Source organism: Clavelina lepadiformis, chromosome 7, assembly GCF_947623445.1.
Source record: "Clavelina lepadiformis chromosome 7, kaClaLepa1.1, whole genome shotgun sequence".
Taxonomy (NCBI): domain Eukaryota; kingdom Metazoa; phylum Chordata; class Ascidiacea; order Aplousobranchia; family Clavelinidae; genus Clavelina; species Clavelina lepadiformis.
In genome coordinates this window covers 8,937,251-8,959,050 of record NC_135246.1, presented here as the reverse complement: position 1 = coordinate 8,959,050, position 21,800 = coordinate 8,937,251, and the positions used below count along the sequence as shown (strand labels likewise).

The 21,800-nt window shown below is 35.9% G+C and overlaps 2 protein-coding genes across 4 annotated transcripts; both read left to right on the top strand.

The window, feature by feature from the left end:
* The first annotated feature begins 3,147 nt into the window (after positions 1–3,147).
* Positions 3,148–12,568, top strand: LOC143464529 (von Willebrand factor-like). Of its 3 annotated transcripts, none has more exons than XM_076962337.1 (16): positions 3,148–3,266; positions 6,746–6,833; positions 6,951–7,071; positions 7,195–7,250; positions 7,399–7,453; positions 7,557–7,588; positions 8,234–8,302; positions 9,368–9,463; positions 9,678–9,853; positions 10,445–10,593; positions 10,734–10,942; positions 11,016–11,143; positions 11,231–11,447; positions 11,696–11,815; positions 12,011–12,122; positions 12,197–12,568. In XM_076962337.1, exons 4-16 carry the CDS (start codon positions 7,196–7,198, stop codon positions 12,471–12,473), a joined length of 1,695 nt encoding a protein of 564 aa, XP_076818452.1. In that variant the 5' UTR covers positions 3,148–3,266; positions 6,746–6,833; positions 6,951–7,071; position 7,195; the 3' UTR covers positions 12,474–12,568. The 3 variants fall into 3 exon arrangements, with proteins under 3 accessions (XP_076818452.1, XP_076818450.1, XP_076818451.1); XM_076962335.1 differs by having other exon boundaries at positions 7,177–7,250; positions 12,197–12,567; XM_076962336.1 differs by lacking the exon at positions 3,148–3,266 and adding an exon at positions 6,517–6,538 and having other exon boundaries at positions 7,177–7,250; positions 12,197–12,567.
* Positions 12,560–21,598, top strand: LOC143465289 (von Willebrand factor-like). Its single transcript, XM_076963508.1, has 17 exons — positions 12,560–12,662; positions 12,804–12,926; positions 13,065–13,238; positions 13,511–13,732; positions 13,851–13,997; positions 14,103–14,193; positions 14,332–14,513; positions 14,655–14,781; positions 15,499–15,637; positions 15,786–15,890; positions 16,138–16,326; positions 18,912–19,157; positions 19,249–19,405; positions 19,491–19,656; positions 19,789–19,895; positions 20,043–20,137; positions 21,578–21,598. The coding sequence occupies exons 1-17, from the start codon at positions 12,560–12,562 to the stop codon at positions 21,596–21,598; spliced, it is 2,394 nt and encodes a 797-aa protein (XP_076819623.1).
* The last annotated feature ends 202 nt before the right edge of the window (positions 21,599–21,800 follow it).

Sequence of the window (21,800 nt, the reverse complement as noted above, 5' to 3'; positions counted from 1 at the left end):
CTTTGTTCATTTTGTCGGAAAGTTGCTGCACACAGTATAGGACTAGGTTATCAGAAAGTTACTGATGTTGGGAACAATAATGTTTTCGAACAAGTTGTAGCGTGAAACTACTTAGGCGACTAATGCTGAACCAAATTCAGCTCTAAAGGAGCTAAAGAATGATGAAATTTTGCGATTTCCATGGTTTTGTTGGACGTCTACGTAATTGTTAAAAAATTGTGTTAGACCAATCAGTGGTCGGTGTTGTTTATCAGTGCGAGAATTAATTTCATGAAATAGTAGCCTAAGGCAGGCTAAAGTGGTATGCAAATTTCACCGAGCTCCATATGGAACTTCTCGATTTATTGCATTTTTAATAATTTCACTTTATAATAAAATAAACCAAAAAATTAGGTATTTCACAAGCATATACGGGGCCTAAACTTCTCTGTGTTTTCGCTGTAACATTTTCATAATGCTTAGGCTGTTGTTGCAACGTAGTCTGCATTAATTTACTTTAATTACACTGGTCTACAAAAAAATGTTTTGCGGCATAAACTTTGATGATTGATTTAGGCTAAGTTTTGGTTGCTGAATCGAAATCCGAGCTCAGAATTGCTCTATCACGTCAGGTTTTTTTCGCTGTGCATTTTGCCCAATTTCATAAATTGATCAAATTTTGACTTTCGTTAGTGACGATACGGTGAGCGTATAACAGCAACAGATCAAATATTGTTATTGAAATCACCTATGATGAAACCTCGGCTGAAAGTTTCGTTGTAGCACAGAATGACGGAGTTTTCGGTAAACTTTAATCTAGTGGTTCTCAATCCTTTTTCAATCACGGACCTCTTTTGGAATTTCGAAAATATATGTGGACGCAGTGTTTTTTTTAAGGTGTTTTGGGGGACCGAAACGGTCCCCCAAATTTCTCCAGCGGTTTCCCAAAATTTGGACTTGCAAATATGGCTATTTTTTGGTGTTTAAATGAAACACTTGCGGTCTCTTAAAACTACTTAGCGGTCACCCAAACCAAACCTTAAAAAAAAACCTGTGTGGACGCATTCATTTTTTCTTTGGTAGCTCATTACTTAGTTACCATCTTTATCTTTATACATCTGTCCTGCAGACTTAATCGAAAGAAAAAGATCTTTGGTTTATTTCCATGATATTGAAGTCCTTCTTTTACAATTAGGAATAGCCAAATATCAACCAGATGAGTGGAGACTGTTAATTGACAGCTCAAAACGAAGCCCGAAGTGCGTGTTACTTCACAATGGAAATAAATATTCATCGATTTCAGTAGGACATACTGTGACATTCAAAAAGAGACGTATGAAAACATTAAGGATGTGATGGAAACACTGAAGTACAGTGATCATGACATTTCTGTATCATTACATTGATTGTTCAACAGTTGATTTCTAGTGATATTTTTTAAATAATTTCGAGGCTTTGTGTTCGTGTTTTGCATGATTAAACGCTCCAGCAGTTCTGATTGAAACAACCATTACATTTCAAGGCGGTTTCTGATTTGCAGTATTATTTTATAACGAACATATATGTTATCTCAAAAACGTGATGTGATAGAAACAAAATAACGCCAGATTCGGATTCAGTGTCCCCAAATTAGGTAAAAAAGACCCAAACACAATCTGCCGCAAAAACCGTGTTGACCAGTGTTATCGTTTAGGTCTACGCAGTGGTGGTCAGTAACGAAGTAGTTTTACGCAAATAGTCTACTTATACAGATTTCTTCAACTTTGGCTGCTTGTTTAGGTAGTTTTATTCAGGGTTACTTCTACTTAAGTAGTTTGTTGTCCAAAGTTACATACTATAGTAGGTTACAAAATACTGAACTAGAAAGTAGTCACTAGTCAGTGTTTTAATTCGAAGATAATTTGTATTAATTTTCATTAGTAATCGTATCCGCACAAAGCGTTTATATCGTATACAGTGGGACCTCGTTAATCCGGACCCCGAACAACCGGAATCCCCGCTATCCGACACAAAACTGCCGGGAACGGATTTCTTCCTATGCATTTCACCCCTTTAATCCGGAAACCCCGCTGTCCGACTCCGACACAAAAGTTTTGGAACAAATGTGCTAAATCAATCGCAATAAAATCCGATAAACCGGATTATTAACAGTTTAGCGAAAATGATTCACGATTGTCCTAATACACTATGTACGCTGGGTAGTTAGATGACGAAACAATAGCCGATTATCTACGCATAATAACGTTGCGGTCTTTATTGATTCAAAAGTACAGTACTGTACAGCATTGCGCTTTGTAAAAAATTTTAGCCGCACAGCTTTTTAGTCATACTATGAAATACTGTACAGTATTTTAGAAACGAAAAAATAAATTGTTCATCAACAGTAACAAACAACACTTCCGCGGTCGCAAAAAAATACGTACATTACATCGGTTGAGTGCGGCAATCTATTGAAGACATACTGCTGCAACTCAATCGTGCTATCAGCTTTTGATATCGCATTGCGCAATGATTAGAAACAGGTCAAAGAAAGTTCAAGACTGCTGGTCCCGCCGGAATGCTTCGCCATGCAAGAGCGGTTGTCAAACCGTTCGTCACTTCTGGCTTAGAGCATTCGTCTTTAATACGGTGGTTCTGGGGTTCGACACTGGGTCGGATCATACAAAAAATATAATTTTATTTTAGTTGCTGTCCAGCCAGAAACTCGGTACTTAGAATTTCACTAGGGTGCGTACTGCGTTTTGAACACGGTGCTGCATTTGCATGGTTGATTGATTTTCTCCTTTCCGATAATCCGGAAACCCCGCTAAACCGACATTTTTTGACGAAACGAAGTGGTCCGGATTAACGAGGTCTCACTGTATATATATATGTGTGTAATCATATCATATATATATAAGCGTTTATATTAGATAGTCTACAACTTGATTTCACGTAGCAATGCTTTTGACAAAGGACAAAAGTATGTCTGAAGCTATTTAGCTTTATAAATTTATGCATTTCCCTGCATTTATGTAGCTTTTAACAAGCTCGTAGTAACTTATGCTTTCACAACCTCATGCTTTAGAATAGATCGAAAACTATCTATCAAACTACACTTCATACTTGAGTAGTTTTGAACAGCGATACTTCTACCTTAGTGGAGTACATTTTTTCTGGAGTAACAATGTAACTTATGTGGTTACTTTGACTGCCACCAGGTCTACATCACCATGTCGCCCAATCACATCCTTCCAATTATGGTAATCAGTGCTGCGTGAGGTGCAATAGTCACTCTGTTAAGATAGGTAAGTGGTTACTGGTTAAGTTAGGAGAATCGGTTTGCGAAAAGTTGTTTTCTGCTTTTTAGGATTCTCTTTAAGTTAGTTAGACTTAGATTAGAAAGTAGATTTAGGTCACATTTAGATTGCTTTTATATAACGTTTACGTTAGGTTAACAAGGAACTGTGAAAATACCTTAAAACACACGATTTTTCCTGTGAAATAGTGGCAACTTAAAATTAATGTTCTAACCGGCTAACAGTCTAGACCAGGGGTGGGCAAACTACGGCCCGCGGGCCGCATGCGGCCCGCGGGTCCATTTTCTGCGGCCCGCCGGCACTTGCAGAAACTCCTACTCATCACTTACTGTTTTAATTAAACAGGTTACATGACAAAATATTATTCCCTTTACGAGTGTGTTTTTCTCTTCACTTTCAGTGCGTAAACACACACACGTCAGTCGCGCATGTATTGCAACATACACTTCTCACGCATTGCTTGATTCAATTGTTTGATCATAAAATACAATTACGGTAGCGGCTACCGTAGGCCTAACGTAACCGTAAAACTGTGAACAGTTGCACAAGTCTCATTAAATTTTGTGATGATGATTGCATAGATTTAAACGTAACTGAGTGTGGAATACAAAAATTGTGTTTAATATGAATATGCGTTTATTTACACACCGGGTAAATTTTCCTACTTTGTAATGAGAATGTGCGGCCCGCCGGCTGCAACATTTTTTCAAATGTGGCCCTCAGTACAAAAAGTTTGCCCACCCCTGGTCTAGACTAGAGTCTAGACCGAAATGCCACTTTACAAGATCCTCAGATTTTACATAAGTTTTGGTGCATCATTAAAAATTGTAGAGAATTGTATATGCAGTTCATGCTTTTGTATCTGGTTCCTCTTAATTTGTTTTGTGCATTTTGTGCTGTATTAACTTTCTTTGCTCTTTTTTGTGTGCTAAATCGTGACAGTTGTTAACTACATGTATGCTCTTTATGTGAATTTTCAACATAATGCACATAGTGCTCATAAGATGAATATAAATTTACAGAAGGTGTGCATTTGGTCATATACAGCAATGGCCATAGCACACATGGACAAATTAGAAGTTTATGGTTGTATTTATACAAATGTTGGAAATGTTCCTATAAGACCTACCGTATATATTCGATTATATGCCGCTGCTTATAAGAATTTTTTCATCTTTTTTTGTTGCTGGCATTCAAGGGCGGCTTACGTTAAGGATTGTTTATCAAACCGAAATTTCCGAAAAGAATATAAAGTATAGTCCAAAATACTTTACAGTGCTATAGGCTATTGGCTTATACTTTTTGGACTGCTTTATGTTCCAGTGCGGCAAATTGGACGATTACATGCGCCTGGCTGGAAAACAAAGGCGTACCTATTGCCCAGGGATGTCAAACTCAATCGCATCAGGGGCCAAATTTCCAAACTTATTTAACGCCGCGGGCATTAAGGATGATAACTTATTGAACGTACATGAATTGGAACAGGCAGCGAAACAACACCAAGTGCTTGATGTTTAAAGCTCGGTTTATTATTCTTCTTCGAATACAAGTCCAACACATCGCACTCGATAATATACCCTACCATGTAATAGAATAAAAGCTTACCTATCACGAAGTAGGCTTATTATTGAAAACAAGGCTTTAGGAAAACCAGTGTATTTCATGGAAATTGGGCCGCGCAATCAGTTGAAACAACATGAATTGAAAAATATTTTATTAAGTCTGTGCTGCATTTTTCGATGTTTAAAATTCCGCTCTCAAATGTGAGCTCAAAGTAGACCGATAAAGTGAATACCATGTAAAAAATGAATGTACGCGGCTTAAGGTATGCTATATAACTATAAGTTCATACGCAGAAATGCTGTAATAATATTTTGTCAAACACAACCGTACTACAGGTAGCCTGCATCAAAAAATGCAAATGGAACCATGCATTTGAAAGTTAAGATTAGAAATTGCATTAGAAAGTTTGGCCATATTGAAAGGTGCCGTACTATTAGACTTGCCAAAATTAAACTGAGGCTGCTGAATAAGAGCAGTTTTGACTGGGCTATTTGTAATTATTCTTCTGTTGCAGGCCAGGTTACAAGCAATAAAATAAATCTATTTATTCTATCGTATGGTGGGGCAACTGCTTTGCTACTGTATTGTGCGATTTGTTATAATCTTGTTTCTTGCTTGAAAAAAGTAAGTTATACTGTACAATGATCTCGCCGGCCGGAAATAGTTCAATGTATGAAATAACTATGCGGGCCGAGTTTTATTGTAAAGCGGGCCGGATGTGGCCTGCAGGCCGGGAATATGACACGTATGCTATAGCCATTAGCTTGTCCAAAAATGCCGTTTTATCTTTTAATTGCACGTTGAATGCAGATTGATGTAAGCATCGCGCAATATCGGCTATTGTTGTGTGAATAAAGCTTCCGCTGTGTTCTGTCGTGTGACTAAAGTTTTCCCTTGGTCAGGAAAAACACATTTTTGCTGGTGATGATATCATACTTTAAATCTGGACTGGTGTTGGTTACTGCGATTGGGTATTTTTGGGCAGAACCATACATTACTGATGGGTTATGCCGGCCTTATTTGTTGCAAAAGCTTTAGAGTAAACTTGAGTAAATAGAAACTTTGTCTGCAATCAAAAATGGCTTAACTATGAAAACACAACCTTACACATTGCTGGAGAACAATTTTACAATATAGCCTTGCTGTAACGATACTAAACTGTTCGGCAGCAAGCGTGACATATATAAATGCGAGTTTAATCTGGGATTAAGTTAACCCGAATTTTTGCCTAACTCCCGTAATATATCTGATCTGTGCAGACGATCCTGTCTTTTATTGCCAACTTCATTCAAATAGATGGGGTTTGTCAAATTGTAGATCCAATGCACTGATTTGGTTGTATGCATCGTCGTTATATAAATTATGGGGGTTTATGTTTTGTTGCTTTTAATGTGTTTTTGTGAAAACTTCAGGTACAATATGTATAACTGAATATTTGTTGTTTAGAGAGACCGTGGCCGAGCGATAAAGACGCTCGTCTGCTAATCATTATATCCGAATTCGAATCTCACTCAGTACTCAGATTATGCAAACAGGTACTAACTTACCTGCTGGGTGAAGTAACACGAGTAGGCACTAGGCATAATTGCCAAAAGAAGAAGTTTGAGGAAAAGGACCCACCCTACACTGATTAGTGCTGTTAGCCCTCTTAGTGTGATCGAGAACATTTACTTTCCATTAACTTGAGGCTCGAAATGGTGTGTGCAAACATTTGATCTGCATATTAAGTATAAACTCACGTCACCCCGTTACTTTCTGGGTATAGCTGAAAAGTCACTGCAGAAAATTTTGCAATGAAGTATGCCGTTTTTAAATATATTATCAAAATATTAGACATAAATACTAAAGCGGACAAGTATACAGTAACTTGAAAGTTAGATTCTAATAATTACAATATCTTGCAGGTAGCATTATAATCCAAGATCATGAAGAGTGATCCAAGTAAAATAAATCATCTGGCAGATCTGTGAACTATTTCTGCTGTTACTGCAGGTAGCATTATGGAGACGTTCTTGTGGACATTTCTATGATCCTGCATAAAACTTAAATATTTGATAATATAATGCATTGCCTGCTTGAATAAACCAATTTAAAATTTTTATAACTTAGATTATGAAGCCAGTTTGATAGCTGAATGAAATCATTCTTCTTCCTTTTCCGATCATGTGGCAAATGAAATAATCATTTCATAGAATGGCGAATACTACTAATCAGTTCGAAACGACAGCAAGTAAGTTTATGAGCAACTGCGACTAAGCTTCCATTTTACATTGAGTTAAAATAATTGGATCACTCTTACTCCAAAATTGGATCCAAAAACTGGTATTTCCAAAAGGTTTGTCCTAATCTATAGTATGGATGAAACAAGACGAAGAAAACTGAAGCAATCGATACTTTTGTTTGTAATAGGTCAGTTTACGAAGCTATACTATTTTTTTTTACTTCTGTATAGTAAAATCGTAAAGGTACTGTTATCCTGTATCAAGCGGACACTTTAACTTATAGAATACTCGTATGGAAAAGGTAGCATAATTTAAGAGCTTTGACTTTTTTGCAGTGGTGAGTTTGTATGCCGGTTTGTCTTCTTCTATTGAAAGCTTTTCGGTTGACGAGTAAGTAACAATTACTGTTCTCGTTACATTAAATAGCAAAATCCGACGTTTTTTCATTTATATTGTTAAATACTGTCATTTTTGTCATCAATTATCATTTTAGGGCTGAAAATTTGGAACACGTCATCGATATCGGTAAGTTACACGTTGACGTTGCATTTGCGAAAATGGCTATAAGTTTATTGGTCTATGCATGTACAATAAATTTTTCCAAAAATTACAAACGAAAAATGTTGATTTTATATTGTTGATGTGTACTAGGTGACCATATTTTCATATGGTTATTGCAATTAATAATTGCTCTGGTTTTCCTTTAGTTATAATTAATCAAGGTGCTTTGTTATTGTTAATATTTGTATTTCAATTCCAAATATATTTGTAAGATATTATATAATAATAATAAGTCAGCGCAGTTTGTTTTTATACCACGTTTAAGTGTTAATTATGCTTTTATAGGTTCCTAAACAGTAGTTTTCATATGTAAAAATGTTTTTATGGAATAAATGAGTAAGTTATAATTGTGTAATAAAACTTCAGAATATTTTATTAATATCTACTTTTTGTAAATAATGTAATGTATAATAAAAAAGAACTTATCCACAACAATTAGGTATAAGTTATACGTTTTTAGTTTACAGTGTATAAGATTGCTGGACCGTGTATGAATAGCGTAAACTGTTTTAAGCTGAAGTTATGTACGCACCAGGAGGCACTACCATCGATAATTAACTGCTAAACAGAAAATACACTAGGCATATTTAAGACTTCGTTATTTTTCAGAGAAACGACAAGCAAATGGCGTCTCTCTTACTCCCCATGCCGACGTCACTACCGTCAATCCAAGAACAGGTCAGGCCCGGGTTTATCGAAAAAACGATAAATTATAATCAACTGTATTGTATTCCGAGGAAAAATCTAGCATATATATCAGTTTGTTCAATATTTTCAATATTTTTTAAAGTGCATAAAATGGTATGGGTTACGTTATGTGACTATAATAAGGTAGATACACTATGATGATAGACCATGAAGAATCGCTATATAGGCTAGGTTTACCATAGTTCCCGATTTGGCTGCGTATAGGTTGAATTTGACTTCTTGAGGGTTGAACATGCTACTAAGCAATGAGGGAATGTCGTTTCAACGTTGCACAGCAACGCTGTCTAAAGCTGGTCAAAAATATTTTTTTAAATGTTTTTTTAGCATTGCGTTTTTACAAGGTCAGTATAACGTTCTACATATGCTGTCCAAATGGTATTTCTTGAACGTTAAGTAAAAGCGTCTTTAAGACGTTTCTAAATACCAAATATAGAAAGTTTTCAAAAGTTCAGACAACGCACCATGCCAAAGTTTCCAACATGTTTAATAAACGTTGTCCAAATATCATGCTTTAACGTTAAACAAACGTTTGGTAAACGTTTTTAAAGGAGTAATATTGCAAGTATAAGGAGTTTGTTTTTCATATTTAATACTTTAAATACGTATTTTACAAATGTTTAAGTTCAAGCAACGTGCCATGCTAACGTTTTGAAATAACAAATACAAATATGGGAGTAAAAAGAATTTTTTTTATATTCGAGTAACTCCGAGTTCGACGATCTCGCTTCTATCGGTAAGATTCGCACAAATCTTGACGATTTTTTTCGGGTAATGCTTTACAATTTACATAAAAACGTCAATAACATCAAGCAGTCTTATTATTGCCTGATCACCTTTGAACCGTGCACATAAACCTTATTATTGTTCAATGTAAAATCTTTATTATTTGTATGATAATAACAATAGCTTATAAGCGGATTTAATTGTTTTCAGAAGCTTAATTCTATGTACAATGTCTTTCATTGGCAAAATAATTAATTACTTCCCTTAAAATAAGTAATAAAATCTGGTCTAATTAACAGCGTTTTCTTACAGATTCTTGTGACTTGCCATGTATGAATGGTGGACGTTGCATTGGGAGAAACATTTGTCATTGCTATCATCCTTTTTCTGGTTATCGGTGTCTGTACGGTAAGAAAATAGCTAAAAAACAATTTTCTATTTGACAATATATTTTCTTTACAGCGCATAGTCTTTGCATACCGCAAGACTTAAATCTTGGTATTATTCTTTTGTTTTGCATTTCCTTTTCATTACAAGCGAACCATGACAGGCTACATTATAAACCAACAAGCAACTTATTCTTTGACTCGATTGTTGACAATCGCTTGTCCCTTATTTACAGGTTCAGATTTTAGTATGGACCACACGGAGGTGGTGGATCTTGAAGCTGATATTTCTACTAAAATGTGCAGTTTGTTTGGTCCCGGAAATATCCTTACATTCGATGGCCTATTCTATGATTTTCCAGGCTTATGCCAATACGAAATGGTGTCTTCAGCTGGCCAACCAGACTTCAAGGTTTTGTAATATTAACCTCTGGTTTTATTTTGTATAAGTTACCAAGAAATTATAAATAAAATTTTAAAGTACAGTATATTTAAGTACGCTTATAATTTCATTTTACGTTTAAAATCATTTTCTACAAAGAATTCTGGACTTGAGCCACTTGTAACCTAGCTCTTAGTTTGTTATGCCTGAACAGAATTTTGAAAGAAAAAGTCCTGAAAAAAATATTCAATTTTACTTTAAACCACAGTTAACCGAGAAAGAACGGTAGGAAAACTGGCCCTTTAAGTAAAAAGTCAGACAAAACGTATGCGGCACAAAATTTGGGAAAAATCTCGCAATTTTATGCATGTCGTATTTAAACCATATTGGTTGCATTTTGATTGCACTGATGCTGTCTATTATATTAAGAGTTTCTTGTACTTTGTCAGAAAAAGTCTTCAATAGGCTACATTAAAAAATGCCAGATAACAAATGACTATAACCTGTATTACATTGTGAGTATATTACCATAGATTTGAGATATTATTTGAAAATATCTGCAAAGAACTTAACTGTCATCTTTCACAATGTTAACCTTACTATTTTTCTATTTCTGTTTAGATATTGGTTAGGAAGAACCCAAACTGTGCACAAAATGGACAATATGTTTATGACACCGGGCTTTGTAATGTAAAAATCACCATTTACGCCGCTGCCTCCCAAGTTAAATTTACAATTACAGATACCGAAGTTACTTTTCAAAACAAACCGTGAGACTCAATGTAGAATTTAATTTTAGTGAATAAAGTTAGTTTCCAATTTACTTAATTAGTATCAAATAAAGTTTTAAATCCATAAAATGCGTATATAGTAAAATTTTCCAAAGAGTACCTTTTCTGTTTCTCTAAAGGATTGCTTTACCACATGATGAAAATGGGGTAATTCTCATGAAAATTTGGCCGTACACAACATTTATACTAGGAGATCTTACTCTTCGATACGACCACACCTCAGGATCAGTTGGCGTGATCTTGTTATCGGATACCTACCAGAATAAAACATTTGGGCTTTGTGGAAACTTTAACGGCATTAGCTCTGATGACTTGGTGACAAGACAAGGTAAACACAATACGTGTAGTTTTTATTCTTTTTCTCAGCGTTTTCTACCTTTAATAATCTTGTGTTTTACCAGGGGCTACAGTCAGCGGTGGTGTGAAGGGACACATTGTTGCAAAGACTTGGATTGAGCGAGACGTTAACGAAAATTGTCTTGATGTCGCCATGTTGGAAGAAAACATTGACGAGTGCCGTGAAAGATCGGTGCGCTTCACTTGTTTTAGTTCGTCTTTTGCGTTTTAACTTTTAGGACTTTCAAATGTAGCGTTCATGTTCTTGCGTTGTATACAGGACGTTACCCGCATTTGCAATATACTGTGGAGTTATTTTACCGACTGCCACCATCACCTCAATCCAAGCAAGTTCTACGATGTTTGTAAGACTGAGCTTTGCAGATGCAACTATACTATCAGAGCTGATTGTCAATGTGAAGTCATTACCTTGTATTCTCGACATTGCGCCATAGCTGGTGGAAAGGTTACTGATTGGAGAACAGACAGTCGCTGCCGTAAGTCAGGCGCATATATTCTTGAAGGAGATGTTTTTTGGTTATCTTTGCTATTATTGGCCAGAGAGATGTTTTCATAAAACTTACCAAAATGCTTCGTACATTTCTATTGTCTATATGCAAATTATTGAGTTTTGTTTGTTGGCAAACTTGCTTTGTACTTCTTGCTTGTTATTAATAATATTTAACACTAACATTTTTAATAATATAATACTTTACGGTAACAAAGACAAACGCTTTCAATACAGCTCGTAGCTGTTCTTATGAGCAAGTTTGGCAGGAGTGTGGAAAAGAATCTCCACAAACATGTGAGATGCCTCATTTGCTTCCAAATCAACCTTGTTTTGATAGATGTCAATGCAGTGTTGGTAAGTTGTTTCAAGGTCGAAAAATAATATCAAGTTTCACTTTTTTCCGACAGTTAAGTGCTCCCGCAGTTATATGAAGTAGGCTGTTTTGCGATTACTGCAGACCTTAATAGCGCATCACTTGAAAAAAATCATACTTCTGTTCCATAAGTCAATTTGAGGCAGACTAAAAAAATTGATTTTTCTATATTGTAGGGTTGTATGAACATGGCACCCAGTGTACGATTCTTCCAAATTGTCCCTGCGTTCATCGTAACGTTGAGTATAAGCCAGGTGACGTCACCAGTATATACAATTGCAATGAATGGTAAGAAACTTCTGTTTCTATGTTGTACAATTGTACATCTCATATGTTTAACTTTACTGTGCAAATTTTAATAGCATTTGCAACGCTGGACAGTGGGACTGCAGCATAGCAATGTGCCCTGGACAGGCACACGTTGTTGGGTTCGATCACTTCAAAACCTACGACGACAAGTTTTTCACCTTCCCAGGTCGCTGCCAATACATCTTTTCTGAAGATTGCGTTGATGGAACATTTACGATGTATATCGAGAATACAGAATGTGGCACTGATGCTGGAATCAGCTGCATCAAATCGTTTACGATTAAGTTTACTATCAAAGGACAAAGACAAGCAAGTCGTGATTTAATGTAACAGACTTTCTTCTACTCAAAGAGGAGGCTTTAGTTAACGTTGGAAATAGCCCTATAGACTTTGTAGCGCTTCTGAACATATCAAGAATGTTGATAAAACATTATTTCATGCTCTTGCAGGAAGTTACTCTCCGGGAAGGTGAGATAGTAACTATCAACAGTTACGACGTTAAGCTGCCGTTTCAATCAGGTGTCTATACTAAGCATTGCTTGTTCGACGTGTTGACTAAAACCACTTGGAATTGGTTTCTTATTTACCCTTTTCTAAAACATTAAACTGAACCCTTTAGGCAAATGCACCATGTAATGCTAACTCTTCCTTGTTTCTCAGGCGATCTTCAAATATCAAGAGAGTCATCTATATACATCAATGTACGTCATGCCTTCACCGGAATAGATGTCTTGTGGGATGGCTATAGCAATATTTACGTCACAGTCCCTACTCATTATGCTGGTATGATATTATCCTTAATTATTATTGACTCTTTAAAGCTTTTCAAATTGCTATGCCTGTTTTTAAGTGAGTTAATTTAATTTCTTGGTTGATTTATTTATCGAGCAATTAAGCACTTTGCCTATTTTCAATATCCAGGAAAGTTATGCGGCTTAGCAGGAAATTACAATGGAAATGCTGGAGATGATTTCACAGCAAAAAACGGCATGCTTCAAAGCACAGCAGTGGCATTTAGTAATTCCTGGAGACTTCAGTCTTGCGATTTTGTCACAACTGAAATTCCTGACCCTTGCATGGAAAATAATTACAAAAGTAAAAGTTGTAAAACATGTATACGCGCATCGTATGTACTGCAACAACCAGTTTATTGTTTGCTTATTTTTTTATTTCTTTGAAACTTATAGCCAGAAGATGGTGTCTATACCCTCATAGTTTACAAACAGAATTGTTTGATAAGGATTTATTCCTACCAATCCTTCCTCGTTCTTATAGTAAAAGTTGACGATTCGGCGTTGTTTTGCCTGCATATTGTTAAGGTCTAGGGCTAGACTATAGATAAATAAACAAATGTTACGCTATTGCAGAACCACAAGCGCAAGCGGCTTGTGCCCAAATTTATGGGGAAAAGTTTTTTCCGTGCCATGATGAAATCGAACCGGAGCACTATTACGAAAACTGCTTGTACGAATATTGCGAATGTACGCGAGAAATTAACGATGAATGCATGTGCGATTCACTGGCTGTTTACGTGAGAAAATGCGCAACTAAAGGCATTGATTTAGATTGGAGGTCCCCAGACTTTTGCCGTAAGTTTTTGCAATTCAGATTTTTATTTTTGCGCCATGGTCTTGTTATTCATTAAAATTGACTGCATGTAACGTTTAGCTCAACTGCTATAAGTGTGGTTTGTTGTTTTATCTGCAGACCTTTCGTGTAGAGGTGGTCAAGTTTATAAACGTTGTGGTTCTGGATGTGACAAAAGTTGTCGCTCGCTTTCGACGCCAGAGAGTTGCAATGATCGTTGCGTTGAAGGTTGTAATTGTCCAGATAATTACTACCTAAGTCCAGCTGGTAAGCCGTCATACATTTTCCTGAAAACATTTTGATAATTTTTGCCAATGTGTAACCATTAAATGTCATGCTGCATCAGAAGGTTATTATATTTTTCATTTGAAGGCACTTGCGTCCGTCCAGAGGAATGTCCTTGTTATCATGTAAACACTTGGTATAGACCTGGTCAAACAATTCCCGCACCCGGAATTCTCTGGTACTTTATTGTTTACCCCTAAGTGTTATTCCATGATGAAACTCCTTCTTTTCATTGCATGATATCTTGGAGAAGGACTGCTGTTTTATAAACCGTCGTTTAGCTCCCACATCACGTTGTGTTTAACTAATATTTTAGTCAGTGCATTCGTGGTAGACTGGAATGCGAAGGTGAAGGTACACTTCCATCCATATGTCCCGCCGGAGAAATCTTCTATAACTGCTCCCAGGTGGCGATGACGGGACAGTTAAGAGGAGCCGAGTGTTCAAAAACTTGTTTCAACAAGGATCTACCATGTCCTTTAACGCTTTGTGTATCAGGTATGGATGATACAAGCCTGATATAAGTTTAAACATGGATGATGCACATAATGTACATGATAAATAATGATTATACAAAAGGACACTAAATTATGTGAAGTTTCAAAACAAGAATAGAGAACCATGTTCTGTGTTTTTTAGGTTGTGGCTGCCCGCATGGATATGTCAGGCATGAAGAGAAATGTATTTTACCACACAATTGTCCCTGTTTCCATAACAACAAAGGTTATGAAAACGGGTCATTGATAGAGGTGGATTGCAATCAATGGTAAGAAGGAATATTTACAGATTTTATACAGAGCATAAAGTCACAAGACTTGAAGTGAAGTTTAAGTTTAAATAACAAGCTTATCTATGTCCTTAAATCAAAACAAAAATTGTCAGACACACCAGAGTGTTTTTCAATAAAATGTATTGGTGTTACGGTTAAGCAGTTATCAGACCTGCGTACAAGTTTTATAATTTTACATTTTGAGTACAAATAGACTATTTTTATAGTTTATCAAAGTGTATGAGTACAGGTAGCAGACCCGGTGGCAAATATCAAATAGTCAACATAGATATGCGAGTACTTTGGTGTACTGAGGGTAATTATATAGAAACTACCAAACACCTTTTTAGTTCCTTGGTAATCAATTTTGCTGTCAATCGAAACCATCACATTCTTACCTCATAACACCTTGGATAGGCTAGCGGTCATATATGGTAGCTTAAGCTAAAGTTCGATAAACCTATTTAAGAAAGTTAATTTGAAATAACAAATCAACAATGAATAGTGCTAAGCACGTACCGATTAAAGTATTCATAATATCAACATAATGAGCCTAGATTTACGTTTACTTGCAAATTATTTTTGGTAATAACAAGCCAAATAAATCTATCGGAAAAATTCTTTGAGTGGTAGACTTACTGACAACTCTTCTTTGATTTAAGGTCTACTTCTTTTAGCATTTTCCTCATTTTAAGCATCTAATCTTTGCTTCAGCACATGCTTGGATGGTCAATGGTCGTGTACACGCAAGATATGCGGAGGTGAATGTAGCGTTACCGGCGAATCTCACATTAAAACTTTTGATCATAAATGGTTTGATTTCAGAGGTGGCTGCGAGTATATCTTAGCGACGGTGCGTAAATACCTTGAAAATCAATTGTAAACTTTTCCAAATACTGTTTCTTATTTACTAACGGAAATCTTTATTAATTGTTTCCATGTAAAATTTTGTCTTTTTGTAGAATATTCGTTATAAAACTTGTACTATTTAATCCGTATAGGACGAGTGCAGATCGGTAAATGGCAGTTTCAAAGTAGTTTACAAGACGAATCCATGTGAAACTATGGGACATGTTTGTTGGAGAACGGTTAAACTGACCTTGGGTGTAAGTATTTTTTCTCCAATCTAACATTTAAATGTTCTTAGACAGTTTCTGATAAAAACGGGAAAGAATTTTAAAGCAACATGTGATATGTCAAATAATAGAATTAAAAAATTTTCAAATATTCCGAATACTTTTACATAAAAGTACTTAATTTTTATTTAGATACTCCTTTTTTGTACAGTAGTCTCTGTAGCCGATTTTATAAGCATCCTATACTTCCATTTTTAAAAACAGATTATGTTTGCAGAGAAATCAGATAGTGCTTGAAAAAGACCGCGTACCCCAAGAAACATCGTTAGAAGATTCCAATGGACTAGATATTCCGTACAAAATTTCAAGCCACGGATTTTTTACCTTTATCAAGACGGGGATTGGTTTGACAGTGTTATGGGACGGAGCAACTAGAATTTATTTGCAATTGGCGTCTTTTTACCACGTAAGTACAAGAGCCTATTGTATGTATGTAAATTATGCCATGTCAGGATTGTGGAAGATAAATATGCCTAGTATCTACTGAATTATATCAATTTAAAGCAATGTTTCTCAACTGGAGTTCCGTAAAACATTGCTAAGGGCTTCGTGGTAAAACGGTTGTAAATATAGAACAGAATAACTCGGTAATATGATTCCTCATTTTTCGCGCTTCGTTTTTATGCTTAGCTTTGCTACTGTTGAAATAGATGCACTTTAAAACTGATTTGTTTGTTTTTTATTCTCTTGCTCTCCAGACATACTACGATAAAGCAGTATAGCACTTAAATCCAGTAAACTATAAAATAATTTTTAATTGTTAGAAAATAATAGATATATTTTTAACACAACTCTGTAGGACACACCGCCTACCCTCCACTTGCAGATAATAATCAACCCATTTAATCGGTAGATCATTTTATTTTTCGTCATTGGCACTGTAGGACGAAAGACGATGTTCTTTTATAATATATATGCGTATAAAATCATATAAGTATGCTTATAGGTATTGCAACCAAAGACCTTTGGTAAACCTCTGTTAATGTATGAAGACCAACTCTAGAATGAAGTAAGCTACATATTCAAATTCGTTCCTATCCACTTTATACGCTGGAATAATTCAAACCAAGTAATAACAACGCTAATCACACAAGTAGAATAGGTTAAGCCTACCTTCTTGAACTTTACTTACGCTATCACTACGATTGTTTCAAACTACTAACTTTGTTTTAAAATGTAGGAATTGTCAACTTTTAGACTTTATTTTGTCCCTGTACGTTGCGTTTGCTAGTTGAAGTATAGGCTTATTCGAAGTAGGTCATTTACCTTGTCTCTTCCGTTTTCTAGTACTTTCCTAACATTTATTTTCATAATATAGAGCGGTTACAAAGTTCAGGTTGGAAACGGTGAAAAGTTGGTCACCAGTTACCAGGTTTCATTTTCCGTTACATATTTGGAGTTGTACCTGGTTGCTTGTTAAACTACTTGTTACCTGTTGTGAAACTCATAATTTAAAATAAAAATTTACAAACTTAAACCGATTCATAAAAATTCAATTAAATTTAATTACTTTATGTAATTTTTATGAAATTCACGTGACCAACAAAACTCAACAAATGATGTTAAGATTCAATTTAAAATTAAGAAAATAAAATGTTTTTTAAAATATGCTTATTTAGGTTACAATTTAAAATTATTTAAGTTTTCACAGATTAAGGTACCTGTACCAATTAAGGCCCACCTAACACTTTTTTGAAAATAACTCAAGAACCACAAATGAAAATAGACTGAAAAATCGTATAGTATTAGTAAGGGTATATGACTACAACATATTAAAACCACAATACCTGACAACCCCCCAAAAAATTTTTATAAAGAAATTAAAAATTCCAAAAAATGGGCCTTATTAGGAGCATAGGCTCCTAATAAGGCCCACCAATTTTGTGAGTATTTTGATTCAAAACATAGCTGAAAAATCGTATTAAGCAAATAAAACAAGACAGCAACCACCAATTTGTGTAAGACAACGACCAACAAACGTGGGTTGAAAACTTAAAAGTAACTGCAACAACTTGCCAACTGATGACTGGAACCACTCTTGAAGTCTGGAAATCAATTAGCCAAGCATCTTGCATGGGCCTTATTAGGCGCATGTGGCATCCATGAAAAAAATGTCACATTTTTATTATCAGAAAAATTTTAGCAAAAAAAAGTGCATTATCCTTTTCAATACTAAGTTGGTTGGTACATGAAAACTTCAGCCGGCTGACAACAGTTCATTTAACCGGCCAAATTCTCACTTAATTTTTTTCTAAATTAACAAAACCACCTTAACTGCAAATATCAAATTTTTGTTGTGCTCTAGCGAATCGGTTGATCACGTGACAAGGATGAAATCTGGTAAACCATCATGAATTTATATTAGTTTTTATATAGGGTTAAAATTTTTCATTTATTTGCACGGGTTTGCGAAATATGAGCAATGGGCCTTATTAGGGACCGGGCCTTATTAGGCACAGGTACCTTAATTGAATTTTTGCAAATTTCTTTCAAACCATGAGTTTGACAGCAAGTAGTCAGGTAGCCTAACTCACTTCACGTTTTAACTAAGAAACTGAATGATGATTGGTGAACCGATAATTAACTTCAGGCCGGTCAAGCAAAGCATTGTAATTTGCAAGTATTTCCTGTAAAGTAAAAAGATTTCAATTCTTTTAACTATACATAGATTGGAAACAAAACAACAAATAAGTAATTAAAAACTTTGGAAAAAATACTGTAACTATACGATCTATGGATTTCTTGCGTTTTTTTTTGTGATTGAACCCTTGGTAGTCACTCAACCATTGGGTGGTGTAGTAGACTGTAAAATAGTTATTGTGGAATTGGATTAGTTATTTGTTGGACATTTTATCCAGTAGTTTCCAGAAGAAAAAAAATAACTTATGATTTTCTTATTGGTATAAAGGTTGAAAAAACTGATAAGGTTTATTTATCCCATTCCAGCTCTGCTAAACTGGAATGCTATTTCATTTTTCTTGACCATTCCAGGACAAAATCTGTGGCTTATGCGGAAACTTTGACGGTCTTGAAAACAATGATTTTTTATTGAGAAGTCAGGATATTGTTACTAGCAGCTCTGTCTTTGGCCACAACTGGCGAACGAAAGACTATTGCCCGATGAGCACGGTTCCAAAATGCTTAGACATGTGTGCACAATACCCTCAAAGAAAAGCTTGGGCAATTGAACAATGTCGTGTCATTGAAAGCGATTTGTTTAAAGAGTGTCGAGAAGAGGCAAGTTTCTGCTTCATTTCTCTTTTTCCAGAAAAACTAGTTTGTTAAATGTTTTGTTGTTAAATGCTGTTTTCTATGCTTTATGATTTAGATTGATCACCAAAAATATTTGGATCATTGCTTGTATGACACGTGTAGTTGTGGCTCTGGTGGAGATTGTGAGTGCTTTTGCACTGCCGTGGCGACATACGCCCACGCCTGTGCTCAAATTGGGATATATGTTGAGTGGAGAACACCTACTCTATGTCGTATGTATTTCATTGTTTCTTGCTAACTTTTGTTTCTTATGTATCAATTTGTACTAAGAACTGCATTGTGGGCACACTTTTGCAGCTACTATGTGCGAACTATACAACAAAAATGACAGTTGTGAGTGGCATTTCGAAGCATGTGGAACGTCTTGTCCTGAAACCTGCTGCGACCATAAAAATCAGGTGAACTGCAACTCGCCATGCGTAGAAGGTTGCTTTCCAAGATGCCAACATGGTCACGTCTTTAGGTAATTCCGAAATAGGTTTTATGTAAATTCTTCATAAGACCATTATCAATGCCAAGCTTGAAAATAACAGTATATTCTTATAAGCATACATTACACTGTACAGTGTGTAATAACTTAGTGTTTTGGAATTAGTGAAGAACAGCAGACTTGCATACCTTTAGAAGAGTGTGAGGTGTGCCCACCAACCACCACTGTTGTGCCTGGTACACCAAGCGTTACGGTGATAACAACCAAAACACGTAAGACTATTTATTATTCTAGTTCACTTTAGGCTGCTGATATAATAAATTTGTGCCAATGAATATTAAATTTTAAACTATTCTAATTATAGATTAGTTTGATAACTACCATAACTTGTACAACAGTTTTAACCACTTTACCAACAGCGGTGCCAAACACCACGGCAACGACCATAACCACTCCTCTCACAGCTCCAGTCTGTTCACAGTTTTGCTTGGATAATTCCAACGTTAAGCGAAAGGTAAGTGGATTTCTTAGTTACTTCTGAAGGGGCTTGCTTGTCACAGCAGTTTTAGAGCATAAAAACAAAATTTTGAAAGCATGTAGGCTGTTGATCTATATTCTAAATACATATACAGGCTGTAGACCTATTTACTTCACGTAATGCTTAAATGGCATAATAAGGATACGAGTGCTGTGGCTTGTAATTTCACCCAAAAGAATCAATTACATACTAAATTCTAATTTAGTGCGTTACAATAATAAGTTAATAATAACATTGTTATGCAAAATTCGTCAAGCGTTCCATCCGACATAAAGATTTCTCAAGACCGCTTTACGTTCTACTGATATAAACAATGATGAAAAGTGAGAGTAAAGTTAAAACTAAAACGAAAGAAAGTCGAGATGGTAAAACGTTCAAGATATGCAGCTCGATAAAGGATTTTAGTAATTTTTTATAGGTATCACGTCTTCCACGACGCTCATAATTTGAGTTAGTTCATTCCGGGCCGCAGAAAGAGATCTGCAACCGTAGATTGGAATCATTTGTCGGCTCGTTGGCCAAGTAGTTCGAGCGCTGGCCTCACAATAAATGAAATGCAATAAATAGATAAATAGATAAACGCAATGCTATAAATCGAAATCCTCGTTCGGTACTCTGTGGTACTACACCGATGTAATACCCTTGGGAAAAGCATTAACGACACTTGCTTCTGTCCGGTAGACCTGGTGATGCATCGATGCATTGATGCATTGCATGATTGCAGGTCTGAATTCGCACTATCGGTTGATATCGTCCTGCGTCACTTTAGCGCTTGAGCATGTTACAAGCCATTTATGATCTAAGTTAGTTGAGGCAGGCTTCAACAAATGCAATCGTAGGCCTGATGCGGGATCATTGGAAATAAGGCTAAAGCGCTTCCAATCGTCCTCACTGAATCTCCATTTCTTCAGCACTGGGTTACTTGAAACTAATAGCACAAGCAGGATAAGTGAGGGTCGATGTTGAAACTGCAGGGTTCTTTTCAAGCAAACATCTATTCGGTAGTTAATTGTCAGCATTAGTGCTAGCGACTGTCAGGATTTGTTCCTGTCCCGCTACATCAGGAGAAGAATGTGACTTCTTTGAGCAAAGAAGAAGGGCCAGGTTGCTATTGGCCACTATGGACATTCTTCATGGCTGTTGTTGGTCGACGGTTGTGGTTTCGCTTTCATAGGGACTGTTATCGCTTATCACTTGTAGTTGTGCGTCTTGGGTGGGGGCTCTGTTTGTCAAATTAAGCTGTCTTTGGATTGAAAACATTCCTCGGGGATCAGCGTGTGGAGCTATCTAACATAGTCATATATTGAACAGATGAAACGAAATAATAAATGCAAACGAGAAAGCAACAAAAGACGACAACGGAAAGCGGAAAGCGTAAGCGTTCTTGAACGTATGTATCGTGTAACTTCTGTATAGGTACAGCTGAACCCAGGGTAATTTTATGTAATATAAAAAGTACAAGAACAAAGTCACGATTAAAATGAATCACTACCCTTGAAATCTGTACATAGAAGCAATAAGATACGGCAATGTAGGTAATAAGTAAAAAGTATAACAAACAAGTAACCACAAATAAATAATCGTTAAAACAGGTTTACTAACAACCGTGTGTACCGCACGACAAACAAACAATGAACTA